At 38.2% G+C, this 13,145-nt stretch overlaps 1 protein-coding gene across 2 annotated transcripts; it reads right to left on the reverse strand.

The window, feature by feature from the left end:
* Nucleotides 1-216: 216 nt before the first annotated feature.
* On the reverse strand, nt 217-12,640 carry vtg3 (vitellogenin 3, phosvitinless). Of its 2 annotated transcripts, XR_003930427.1 has the most exons (25): nt 12,437-12,640; nt 12,173-12,334; nt 11,925-12,073; nt 11,682-11,832; nt 10,518-10,675; nt 8,834-8,999; nt 8,560-8,685; nt 8,222-8,440; nt 7,702-7,919; nt 6,930-7,027; nt 6,697-6,821; nt 6,514-6,615; nt 6,108-6,230; nt 5,776-5,965; nt 5,604-5,691; nt 5,323-5,508; nt 4,911-5,031; nt 4,636-4,798; nt 2,455-2,564; nt 2,280-2,363; nt 1,717-1,923; nt 1,252-1,397; nt 973-1,111; nt 592-862; nt 217-497 (listed from the first exon to the last, which is right to left on the reverse strand). XR_003930427.1 is itself a non-coding variant. In XM_030082989.1 (24 exons), the coding sequence occupies exons 1-24, from the start codon at nt 12,506-12,508 to the stop codon at nt 758-760; spliced, it is 3,408 nt and encodes a 1,135-aa protein (XP_029938849.1). In that variant the 5' UTR covers nt 12,509-12,640; the 3' UTR covers nt 217-757. The 2 variants fall into 2 exon arrangements, 1 of the variants encoding a protein (XP_029938849.1); XM_030082989.1 differs by having other exon boundaries at nt 217-862.
* Between the last annotated feature and the right edge of the window lie 505 nt (nt 12,641-13,145).

Genomic DNA, 13,145 nt, shown 5'->3' on the forward strand with positions numbered 1-13,145 from the left:
GTGACGTGCTCGCACCCTTGCACCCTGCATCCTAAAGCAATAGCAGAGATGAGTGGATGGAATACATTTACTGAGGAGATAGGAGAGAGTTTGCATTCAGACTTTATTTACTATAATGCTTCTATGAACAGAAACTTAAATGGTGACACAGTTTTGATGAAATGACGCACAGATTCACCTTATAGCTTGATGCCGCAAAATTTATTGTGACAGGGTCAAAAATGGTTGACAGGTGACAGACGACAGGTTTTGGTAAATCCAGTTGGATAAACTGACTCACAAGCATGAGGAGATGTACATTTTTTTCACTTGATTATTCAGATATAAACATGCTCTCAAATTGTTAAATCAGGACCATGACAGGTTATTTCCAAACTGGTGACAGTTTTCAGATACATCTTTTATGACCCTCAGCGTCCTCACTGTGATTTTGATTGCAGTGTTATCACTGTGAGAAGTGGCATCTGGCTCCCATCTGGGCTCAGAGGTTTTCCTTCCTTTTGCAAGACAAAAACATATATGATAAAGCAATGAGCAAGAACAGAAAAAAAAGAGAAGAAGAAGAAGGGGGAGAAAAAAGCAGTGCCTCACTTGTTTTTTGTGCGTCTGCTTTGCAGAGAAGTATGTCAAAATAATCAACTGCCACCCAGACACAAAGGCACATAAATGCAAACACACAAAATTACTTCAAGAAGTCGATTGCTGTAAACACTCAATTAAACTTCATCAAAATGTGTGCTGAGTTGCTTACATTTTTTCATGCTTGTCCAAATCCTTGAATTGTCTCATTTCTCATGCTGTAAAACTCCAGAAAATTGGCAGGTTGCACTGGAAATGGAAAAGCCTCACGGTAGACTGTATACTAATTTCGACAGAGAGAGAGAGAAAGAAAAGCACATTGATGTTATATGAGAAATGCTCAAACTGAAGTTTTGTGAAAGGAATTAAGTTTTAAATGTTGTCCTGTCCTACCTCTGGTACTTTAATCTTTACATCAATACTGTCTGCAGAGGGGGCTGCAATAGATACAGACACCTCCTGCAAGGGATTTTTCTCTTGCTGCTGGTAGAAGCCCAGGAGGAAAGCCATGCCTGGGATGTACTTTTCAACTCTGCAAAAAATAAAATAAAATAAATAAATAAATAAAAATGAAGTCTTCCTTAACAAAATACACCATTGTGTGTCATAGCTGTGCACACAGCTCCTCCTCATCGTGCCACCTTATTCTCTCTCCAAAACAAACTGGCCCACCTTGAGCCGACTGCTGTCAGGTCATCTGGAATCTTGGTCCAGTGTACTGTGGCGTTGATTGCTGGCCTTACGTCCCATGGAGAGGAAGCTGTAGCACTCACTGACATTTCAAAGGACTGACATTCAGCTCCCCATCTGATGTGTGCCTGAAACACATAAGATTAGTCACAAAAGATTATGATTTCAAAAACCATACACTTTTGCTTCAATAAAGTGTCATGGCAATATCATCCATTTTCTTTCAGGTAATTAGCGTTAGTGACAAAGACATGAAGATGGAGTGTTATTCATCTGAAGCTGTATAAATAGAACACAGACATATGCTTAGCACATAAACAGCAGCTTTCTAGCAACTGAAAATAGTCTGTTACTATTAACTATTGCTGTCTCTTTTTGGTGTAAATCAAAAGGTCCAAAAGTTGAACCAGTGTTGTCAATCTCACATACACATTGTTTTGCATCTACCTTTACTGTAGCCTCAGCATCCAGAACAGCATCAGCACACATCTTCCAGTTGGTGTCTTTGGCAATTTGGGACACAATCAGTTGGTCATTGCTGATGTTTCCTTCAGGTCTATAGTACAGAGATACATCATAACCCTGCTGGTTCTGGTTGGCACTTAAGGCAAAGGCTTTGATATTGAGCAAGGCTTCAGCTGTTGAGTTCAAGGCCTAAGGGATGAGACAAAAAGCAAGAAATTTTACTTTCAGATGAGCAGAATATCAAACATCCTGTGCCGTCTGAAGCTAATGCATCTCCTGTACATCGTTATGACTGCTTTTGAAATCTGCAGGTCGGTAGATATTATATCATGCTGAGGACTGAGGAAAATCACGTTTGCAAAATCGAAAAAACTATATTTTGAGCATATGGCACTAGACCACTACTTAGGACAAAGGGTTTACTTTATACTAATAGCTGCAAATTCTTGACAAGAATAACTAGTTATGAATCAAAAACATGTTGTGATGAGGCCATTTTGAAGTAGAACAAATGTGAGTAACTCTGCTTGGCACGTTTGGCATACTTCCATTTCGATGTCAGGATGAGCAGTTTGATATTCTTCAGCACTTGAGGACTGTGAATCCTGTTGCACTCTTAGAAAAGCTTTCTATAAACAGAGTTTGGAAACAGAACAGTTTGAATGGATGAAAGGGGAGAACAGATGCCACAGTAATAACAATCCTGTGGTGGCCAAATACCTTGGACAGCTTCCTCAGAATGTTAAGCAGTTGCTGTGTAGCCATTGTCTGTTGGCTGGACCCAGCGCTCGCCTCAAAGTGGATTTTGTCAACTGCAGTGACTCCCTGGGCTAAATACAATGGATAAATAAATAAATAAATAAATAAATAAATAAATGCACAGGTCAGATTAGCAAAGGGAGCTGTGTGCACACATCAACATCTGTGCTATGAAATGCAATCAAATACAAGTGACTTGTTTGACTTTTGAGTAAACACTGAAAACTGTTTTAATTCAATAACAGGTCAATGTTGAAGTTCTTTTTATGTTCTTATTCAAAATGGGGAACGAAATATTCATTTAAAGAGTAAATCAATCAAACTTTATCTATGTAGTAACCGTCATGAATTGTAATTCATTTCAACATGCTTTAATGGAAATGGATAAGGAAACAATTAGGTAAAGTAAAAAAAAAAAAGAGTGCTAACACAAAAGTAAGAATCAAATGACTAGGGTTGGACAAAATTTTGATAGCAATATATACCGCGGTATATTTTTATTTAGTAACGGTGATATGAGTTTTAAACACATTTCCGATATTTCGATATAGTGCATTACAGTATGCATTTCACAGTCATTAATTGCTATTCAAGCCAAACAGAAAGCACCGCAAAAGAGTGATCAGTGCTCTGCACGCACACCACAGCTGGCCGTCCTCAGCTCAGGCTACAAGCTAAGCTCCTCCGCGGTAAGTGTGAGCTCCAAAATGAGAACTTGTGATGTAAACGCGACTGAATAAGCTTCCACAAGCTAATTTGTGGCCACGAAATAATAAATTGTGAGCACGAATTAGGTATATCATTCACTGAGCAGTCTATTAAAGTTATCATATTGACAGATACGGACTTTCTGTCTCAATAACTCTTTAACAAAACGTCAGTAACAAAGGGCGCCTCCATCCCATCGTTGTGAGCTGGACTATTTGCTACAAGCTCATTTTCATTAAAAGTATCTGTCTATCAAGCCTCAGAAACAATATTGATTTCTACGAGCAGCTGGTGGTGCTGCGGGGTTAAGGGACCGTCTACAATTTACAAGACGCTGCAACAGTGAAGACAACTACCACAACAACAAAAAAAAAGAAAAAAAAAACAGTATAGGGATTCACTGCAGTCACCATAATCACTGCAACCTCAAGTAATTCTGTACTTCTGAGCACTTTTATTTTTCTTCCTGGTTGAAGCACCTTTCTTTAAATCTATAATAAAAACTGTGTTGTAGTTTAAGTTAAAGCTATTAATATTGAAAAGGTGAGTGTATGGCAGTTATTTCAATTCCCTGTCCCAGTAATATTTATGTTTGTAGTTGTTCACTCTTTTTTCTGTTTATTGCAGTAATTCTGAGCACTTTTATTTTTCTTCCTGGTTGAAGCACCTTTGTTTGAATGTATAACAATAACATAACTGTATTTAAGTGTAAAGTTAAAGCTATTTATATTGAAAAAGGTGAAACTTACGTTTATTTGACGGTGATTTCATATTTCTTAAATAAAAGGTAAACATTTAATTTATTGTAGTTTTTATTTCTAAAATTTTATACTGGAGGAGCTTCCTGGATAAATAGTTTCTAGTTTTACAGGTAGTACATTGTGTGCATGATTCTTAACAGTTTTTCTGAGGCTTTTGTATTATTTATATCGATATCGGAATTATATCGTATCGACCGAAATTAAGACCTATATCGTGATAAAATTTTTGGCCATATCGTCCAGCCCTACAAACGACACATAAAGTATTAAGAAGAAAAAAAAAATTAAACACATTCAAATAACTAGCTTTTTTCATGTAAAAAGACAGAGGAAAAACAAGTGGATTTATTGGCAAAAATCAGGAATATTGAAACTTGAAAGACAAATATATCACATAAATAAACACAAATTAGATAGAAGTAGAGATAACTGAAAGCCACATTCAGAATATATCACCCATGCTTTCAAATCTTACAGAGAAGCAGTTAAGCAAAGCAAATTACAAGTAATGGACATATGTGTGATCTCACAAATGAAAACCTTCCTGTAAATTAAGCACTAATGTAACATTTTCATTTAATTTTTATTTTAATATTTCACTAATTCTCAACTCGTATGCTCAGTTGAGCAGAACTTGAAATTGTAGAATGACTGTCGTGTAAGTTGTGCTTACCTGGGGATAGCTTGAGTGCCATGTAGGTATATCCCAGGAAATAGGACAGAGGGTAATCCCTGTGATAATATTGCCTTCTCACATCAGCCTCCACACAGAGATCCAATCCATACATGTTACTCTTAGCACACATCTTAGTTTGTGGATGCCACAAACTTGGATACTAGATTGATTTGAAGACAAAAAAATCACAAATATTTAGATATATTCCAAGATTAGCATTACTTTGATGATCCATAACAAAAATATGTTGGTTTCAGATAAATTGATTATACCGCTGCTTCGCCAGGAATCTCCCAAGTTTGGGCAGGTTCCTTCAATGCACTGGACATCATGGGTGTCATTATAGCGGAATCTAGCTCCTCAATATTCCTGGAGACTGCATAGACATTGGACCTGTTCATTGAAAAGGAAAGATTCATTTTGTAAACTTCAAAACTTGAGGTGAGAAGAGAACTATTCTTTGTTAGAACAAATTTACTTCTAGAATTCTTGGTGTCTACTTATCTGCATGACAGCTATTTTAGCTACATGGTTATAATATAAACTTTAATTGAAAACGAAGCAATCTGTTGTTGAGCAAAACTGCAGATATTTTTAAATCTTCTCTGAAAAACACTGATTTGGTTTACAATCCAAGACATAGCTTTAATATCAGGGCTGGAAATAAGACCATCTATCACATACCTGACTGAGAAGAATTCAATCTCTTTTTTGCAAGCAGGGAAGTCAATCTCAAACTTCCTTTGGCCAATATTGATTTTGGCAGAAAAGTCCCATGGGAGAGACAAAGGCATCTTGGTCTTGAATTCAGATCCACTCTGGAAGAGCTCAGTATTGATCCCATAGAAGATCCAGAGGTCCTTGGTGAACCTAGAAAAAAAAAAAAAAGAACTCAGTGTTATATAGATTCGGGGCATCAAATTGCAGTCATTCACAACATCTGCAACATCGTTTAAAGAACTTACCCCATAAATCCGCTGCTGTCTAGAGAAACCTTAGAGGACAATAGCTGTGAAAGCTGTCCATTCATTGGTGGACTAACAGACAATTTAGCTGCAGAATGAAGAAAAATAAATCAAATGAATAAATAGAATGGATTTAAAATGCTGGCGTCTGCTTTAGGGTTTGATGTCTCACCGTCAATTGAGATTCCGGTGACTGCATGATAGTATTTGCTAATTTCAAGTGGGAAACCCATGATGGTAGCCTGAAAGTAACGAGCCTCGAAGTTGAGGAATGGCTTGGTCCAGCGCCATGAAAATCCCTTCTGTAAATTTTCAATTGCTCTCCACATATAAATGTCTTTCCTTTCAGTAGAAGAGATGGCCTATACAACACAGCAACACAGAAAAGCAACATGTAGAATTAAATTCAATGACACCTTGATAATAGGGAATTACATTAGTCTGTTCTGGAAGTAATAAGTGCATGGACTGAGGGTTTACAGAACAAATAAAACGATCCCCCACCGTGATCATGTCACGGATGAATTCTTTGGTGATATCAGTGAAGAACCACTCTTGTCCTGATACACGTGAATAAGCAGAAAGGACTGGCTTCTCATTGGGAAGAGCATCCCAGTAGTTTTGAACCTGAAATTACAGAATCACAGAACAATAGCAAACTACATTAATGAGAATATGCATAAAACCACATATGATGCTGTAACCTTGAAGTCAACCTTGAGTCAAGTGAGAAAGTGGAAAAGGGAAGGGAAAGAGTAAGTACAACTCAGTCCAGAATAGTGTACAGTTACTTTCATTAGCAATTTATTGTACGATTTTTCCCGTTGCAATTATTCAGGGACCATATCAGATGGCTTCGTTGGCACACTAACTTCTCATCTGAAGATTTTCGCTTGTATTTTCTACTCACCTTATTGAAAATAGCCTGGAAGTCACTAAAGTTAAATTGTTCTTTAAATACTGGAATGCTGGTGTTAAGCAGTTCTTTAAGACCATCGGCACGGATGCCCATCTGGAACATGAAATAAAAAGCAATTATCATTTGACTCGGCTATATTCTAAACCAGTTCAAATGAGGGTGAATGAATTATACCTCTGTTAGCTGCATAATCCTGCCAATGGCGTACAATTTACTTTTTGCCACCATCTCCGTGGGAAAGATGCTGGTTGCATTTTTTAACAGGAATCCTTCTATGGCTGTGCCAAGCAAGAAGTTGTCTGTAATGGGAGACATGTTGCTTGTTAAATAATCTTTAAAAGACAAAACAAAAAGAAAATGACAAAAGAAAAAGAAAAAGAAAAAAGTTTTGTGTCAGCAGAACACACCATCAAACCAGTCATGACGGCTTGCTTTGCTGTGGTGATAGTCGAGACGACCAAACTTGGGAGCGAGAATTCTCACAGCTAAAGTGGAAGCCGTTGAGCTATTGCAAAGATCACAGTACAAAAAGTAATTAGCAATGTAAATGATGTAAAGTACATCAAAAGATGAGCAATTCTAAGATTATTTTTGGAATTTGGAATATATTTTTAAAATTTGATAAAATTATATGCTGTTAATGGTGAAGTTGTTATCACTGCAAGAAAAATGCTGAACACTGAAGAAGTCACAGATGCTGAGGTCAAATATAATTTAAATTTTGATCAAATGTCACAATATCAGAAGATGATTTACAGCAAACTTCTCATTTAGAGATTAAATAAACCTAAATACCCAAGTGAAGCATGTTATCTTCAAATATAATAGACACATATACTAAAACAAAACTTGAATGGAAGAGATAGAAATATGCCAGTGTTGGAGTACAGCCAGCAGCGTATACTCGCTAGCCTCAACCCAGACTCAGAGTCTTGTCACTATGAATTACATCAAAATGAAAATAGAAAGGTAAAACATTTAGCGTTCAATACTAGCTATGATTGTACCTACAGTTCCACATTTATCTACGTTTCAATGCTTTTGATTTACCGTTAGAAGATCAACTGATTGATTCCAACTTGTTTATTGTTGGAAGAAAAATAAATCTTAAAACTGACTCATGTTATATCAGTTACCGCTCTCCATTGCCCCACTGTTTTATAAACACTGTATACTCACAGGAAGGTATTTTCTGGAGTCCTAGAACTGGCTAAGCTCTTCAAGTATGAGTATGCAAAGCTGCCAACGTGGAGGTCTGTCTCCTCCTGTAGATGTACAGTCACTGTGGATACAACACCCATTGATGGCTGAGCGTCAAAGAGGATCATGAGGGCCAACATCCGTAACTCTGAGTCAAGGTTCTTCTGAAGGAACAGGCTCATGGCGATGTCTTGGACCTGAAAAATGCATTACAGTTATATTTGTCACCAATAATACTGGTAATATTTGCTTTGTTTTAAAACTAAGTCATTGTTATTAGTGAATTTAAAAGGCTGCATATGGTGAGAATTAAGAGAATGAAATCTTCCTATAATGAATTCAACCCTCTATAGTAGATGCAGTGTCATTCTGCTGTTTACTCATCAAAAATATGATTTACAGTTTAAACTTTGAAGATCGTACTTGTCATTTCAATCAACTGGATTCATATGATTGTTAGCACTGAGCTGGGTTAATTGGGCATCTTTGGTTTTCTTACACTCAGTGGGTCTCTGGCAGCTATGAGTCTCATGGCCTGCACTGCAGCGCTCTGTACTCGAGCTGGCAGAGATACAGGAGAGGCAGCAATTCCAGGCAGGAAGCGCATGATGGTTTTAATACTGCTTGGGTGACCTGCGTTTCCCAGAGCTTTCAGAGAGAGGACCATGTCAGTCTCGTTGTTTTTCCTCAGAGCCTCCATGGCCATGTCCAGCAGTGGCTATTAAAAAGGTGCAACACACATGTAATCATATTCTTGCACAGTTAAGGATTCTTGATATATGTGATCTGAACTGAGATGATAAGTTGCTCTGTGGAGCAGCTGTCTCAGATAGTTACCTGAACCGCAATCACTGGGCAAGGTGTGTAATATGCACAATGCTTGTACACCAGAGAGCCATAGGAAAGCACCACAGTTTGCCACACATAGACATTAGATCTTGTGAATGGCATGTCGAAGAATTTCTGTGAAAGATGAACATTTTTGACACATTTCAACATGACTTCTTTCATGTATATATATATATATATATATATATATATATATATATATATATATATATATATATATATATATATATATATTATTCTCAACTTTATGTCTTTCACTCACTTTAGCCTTTTCAACCAGCTCGGGGGTAGCCTGCAGGTGATTTATGGCTATGACAAGAGCTTGCACAGCTTCATTAGCAGTCAAATGTCCAGCCACAAACCGAGCCTCTAAGAATTTCAGGATTTTTTCATCATTGACCTCAGCAATCATGTCCAAAAACCACCGTCTAATATAGTGAAAAAAGAAAGAAAAATTAGAAAGTTGGGCGATACCTAGGAAAAGGATTATTCCTCAACTAAACCGCAAGAAAGGAAATGAAATATGACTAGAAAAAGACTCAGGAAATACAACACCATATTTCGAAATACCATCTGCCTGTCACCATCTTTAAGCCACAGTGCATCACATGACAATACATCATTCTTCAGTGGTAATGTGCCATGATAAGTCCTTCCTGAACTAAGAATCGGGATTATTTTAAATTTCCTGATCAGCTGAAGTGGATCAGATTTCAGTGGTGACCATGGACCATCATCATGATATAATACCACAATTAAATGTGTGATTAAAGTTTATTTGAGGATTTTCACCTTCAGTCCCAAGTAAAATTTTATGAAAATTAATATTAAAAAAATTGCTTTTGGTCAACTCCTGTATTGATGCAATAACACACCCTCACAAATCCAAGGAACTGAGTCAGCATTATATGTATTTGCTGAATTGAAAGTTGCATGTTTCAAGCCCTTATTATTTCTTTTTTTTTTAAATGGTAGCTGCCGACTGGATGTTATTGCAACATGGCTGTGCAACAGGGGTGGGCAATTAGTTTTCTCAAGGGACAACATGATAAACTGGGAGAACTGAATGGGTCACAAATAAATTTGTTTTTACAGAACATCATTATCACAACAAAAAAGCAATATGTTGCATCTGTTAAAATTCCTGTTCTGCATGTATATTTCTCTACTTGACTGCTCTGGTGATGGTGATTCAAGTGATTCTTGAGCACAATAATCGGCTCTCCACAATGTAAAGGCTAGTATTGAGACAGAAACCATACAGAAGCAAATGGCCTCACAGTCTTAGCTCTGGCAAAAAAAAGGATGGAGTCCAAAAGAGAGGTTGACTAAAATTTTCAAACTCGATTTCACGAAATCAAAAGAAGGTGATTATGAGCAATAATTAATTTTTAGCTGTAACTGAGACCTGCACTTTGTGATGATTCATGTGCAGTAGAGACAAATTGGGTCCTTCTTGACAAAGGTGACATGCTTACTCACTTCTGCCTTGATAAAGTATATTTCCTTTTGAAAGCAAATACATTTTCCCCACAGATATGGAGCGAGTCACCAGTGGGAAAAACATGGAACTTTGCTGAAAAGAAATTTGGTCATATGACCCCTACATTGGCTTTAACCACGTACTTCAACAGTAAATATGTTTGTAAGGCTATAATGTCATTGCAATTAGGAAGGGACACAAATTTAGCACAAACTGAAAATACCCCGGTGCAAGAGGCCTATAACAAGTAAGTTCAGGTAAACATGAAATGAAAATCGATAACAACTGGAAGGACTGACATCTGCAATAAGTCTTTCAATGAAGCCGAAAATCAAAATAATCAGCTGAATTTTAGATGAAAAATTATTATTTTATTCCATTGGAAACATAATTGACCAAAAATGCACAGGGCTTCAGGGAATTATTTGATTTCTACTTCATTGTATTCTTATAAAACACTTACCTTTGTACGTCGTTTGTCTGAAACTGCTTCCACATAATCTCAAATCCTTCATAAGGTGTTATTCTCAGAAGCTGATACAGCTTCATTGCATCCTCAGTCGTTGCATTGTCAACTCTGTAATTATTAGCCTGAGCCAAACGCTTGATCAGTTCAATAGCCTGTGGAGAGAAACAGGGTAAAGATTATCTGGATGAAGAAAAAAGGAATGGGGTAAATCTCATGGCTGCATGCCACTCTGCATTTTAATGATCTCAGATTTAGCATAATAGTAATTGTGTTCATTTTGAAGTGGTAAATGCCATGTTACAGCAGTCTGCCGTTCTTACCTTAAAGGACCTATATCATGCAAAATCTATTTTTTTAAGGTTTTTAGCATGCCACAAAGTTGATATCCCTTTAAAACCACCCCCAAAATGTTATTTGCCTTCATCCATGCATGTCTGAGTAATCTCTTTCAGTCAGCTGCTCTTTACAGCAGCCCCTCCCTTCGGATAGAAAACAGCTCGTTTGAAATTCTTCAAACCTAAGTACGTCACAAAGTTGAACTCCTCCCCACCACTCGTCTCCCACCCCACCCCCGCTCAGACAACAGACGCACTGTCCTCTGACCAGCAGCAGCTGATTCACATTTTCCACTGAGGAGGAGCGCCCCCCTCCTCCCACAGGCCCTCGGCAATCAGCGTTGCTGCTTTTTATATCTCCTATTATGGATATAAACTTTAACCATCGTCTGAAAGCAACAATCAAGCAAGAGCAAGAGTCTGAATGGTCTGCGCTTGGTGAGTTTCTAACAGGAAAAGACGTTTTCGCGTGTGTTTGTGTGTAGAGAAGCTAAAGCTAAAAAGCTAAAGAGCTAAGGCTAACCCTTAGAGAAGCTAATGCATGACGTATTGAAGCGCTGATTGGTTGAAGTACGCTGTCAGTCAAAGTCCACAGGGGGAGAGGCGGGATCTTCAGTGAAACAGAGCGTTTTCTCTTCCGGGTTTCAGAATTAATCGAAAATCTTTTATTTAACACAAAATAACTTTTCCTTAGCGCCAAAAATAAACTATTACCATGTTAATGCCAGGTTTGGGCGAGCTAAAAAAGCATGATACAGGTCCTTTAATGTAATTTCCCAGTTTGGAATAAATAATGTCAAGCTCTCCTATACTGTATTCTTACCGTCACTGTGGGATCTTGCAAGTTCTGCATGATGATAGGGGGATAAGCTTCTGATGAGACAAACTTGTAAACGATGTTGCCCTTGTTTGTCACCGTTTCAAACGTGACAGGTGAATGTAAGTCAGTCACTGTGACCAACGAGATTTCCTTCCTGTAAAAGAAGTAATTTTCAGTGTCTTATTTGCATTGCAGACAAATGTTGTGCATGAACAGACACAACGTGCAGCAATTTTCTTGTCTTACTTAGCTTGCATCCTGAAACTGCCGCGCTTCACATTGAAGGGACTGAAGAACTGTTGCTCCAGGCCTTCAGCTCTGGTAATAAGACCCCCATCCGGTGTTGGCTTGATATTGTAAACATACCTCACTGTTGAAATGACAGACTGTCCTCTCTGGACATAGACACACAGAGACACAGAGATAAATATGGTTCACTTTGTGGCTGTTTAATTTAGACTTGTAGAACAAAATCTACACTGTGATAAACAAACCTGTCTGGATGATTTGTCAGGCATAGCAGCAGCCATTCCCTTGTACATTTCTGCTTTCTCCCTGCAGTTACTGACATCAACAACCTGAGTGACGGTCACATCTTCTCCCTCTGGGATCCCCTCAATGGCATAGTTAGTCTGACATATCCCATGGATTCCAATCTACAGATAAAATCAAATATTCATAAATGAATCATATATTTGCATGTGCTATGGACAATGCATAGTGTAGGATAATGTGAGGGTGAGTCAGCAGGGGTTTACCTCCTCCAGCTCATAGACCAACTGCGTGGTTTTGACAGTGGCATGAAGGAGGTCCAGCATCCCTCTCACCATGTTGACAATTGTCTCAGAAACCTCAGGAGAGGCATGGATGTCACCAACATGCCCGTTGGAGTGGTCAAACAAGAAGGGTTTGGAAAGCTGGGCGGCAATACGCTTGGTTAGCTTTGAAGAGGCTTTATAACCGTCTTTTCCCTGAATGCCGTTGAACTCCTCGAAGCTCAAATTAGTAACCTTTGAAAAACAAATTCATTTTAGTGTTTTTTTTCTTGTACCACATTCATATTATTGTTAGTGACTCTGAACCAATAAGTTCCCTAGCGTCTAAAAAAAATGACATCCTGAGAATTGTTACTGAAAAGCTCACATAGCGTACCAAGATTTTAACTGGGGCATGTTTTCCATTTTGTGCATTTAGTTCTTTGGGCCCTATTTTAACAGTGCAGCGAAGGGTAGCGCATGCCACGCAGTGGAATTTCAACAGGTGCAACACTTGCAAAAACCAATATTGGTATTTTTGTTGACCGTCAACTTCAATTGTGCCAAGATGGCTGGGGCCGTGAACCAGGGGGAGGTGTGGACAGATTGAGCTTTGTGCAGTGATAATTTTGTGCCAAACCACTTTGTGCAAGGCCAGCTGGAAACATGTCTATTCTCTGCTCTGCAGGTGGAGCGGACCAGGTCTGGTAAT

The sequence above is a fragment of the Salarias fasciatus genome, chromosome 23, assembly GCF_902148845.1.
Source record: "Salarias fasciatus chromosome 23, fSalaFa1.1, whole genome shotgun sequence".
NCBI lineage: Eukaryota > Metazoa > Chordata > Actinopteri > Blenniiformes > Blenniidae > Salarias > Salarias fasciatus.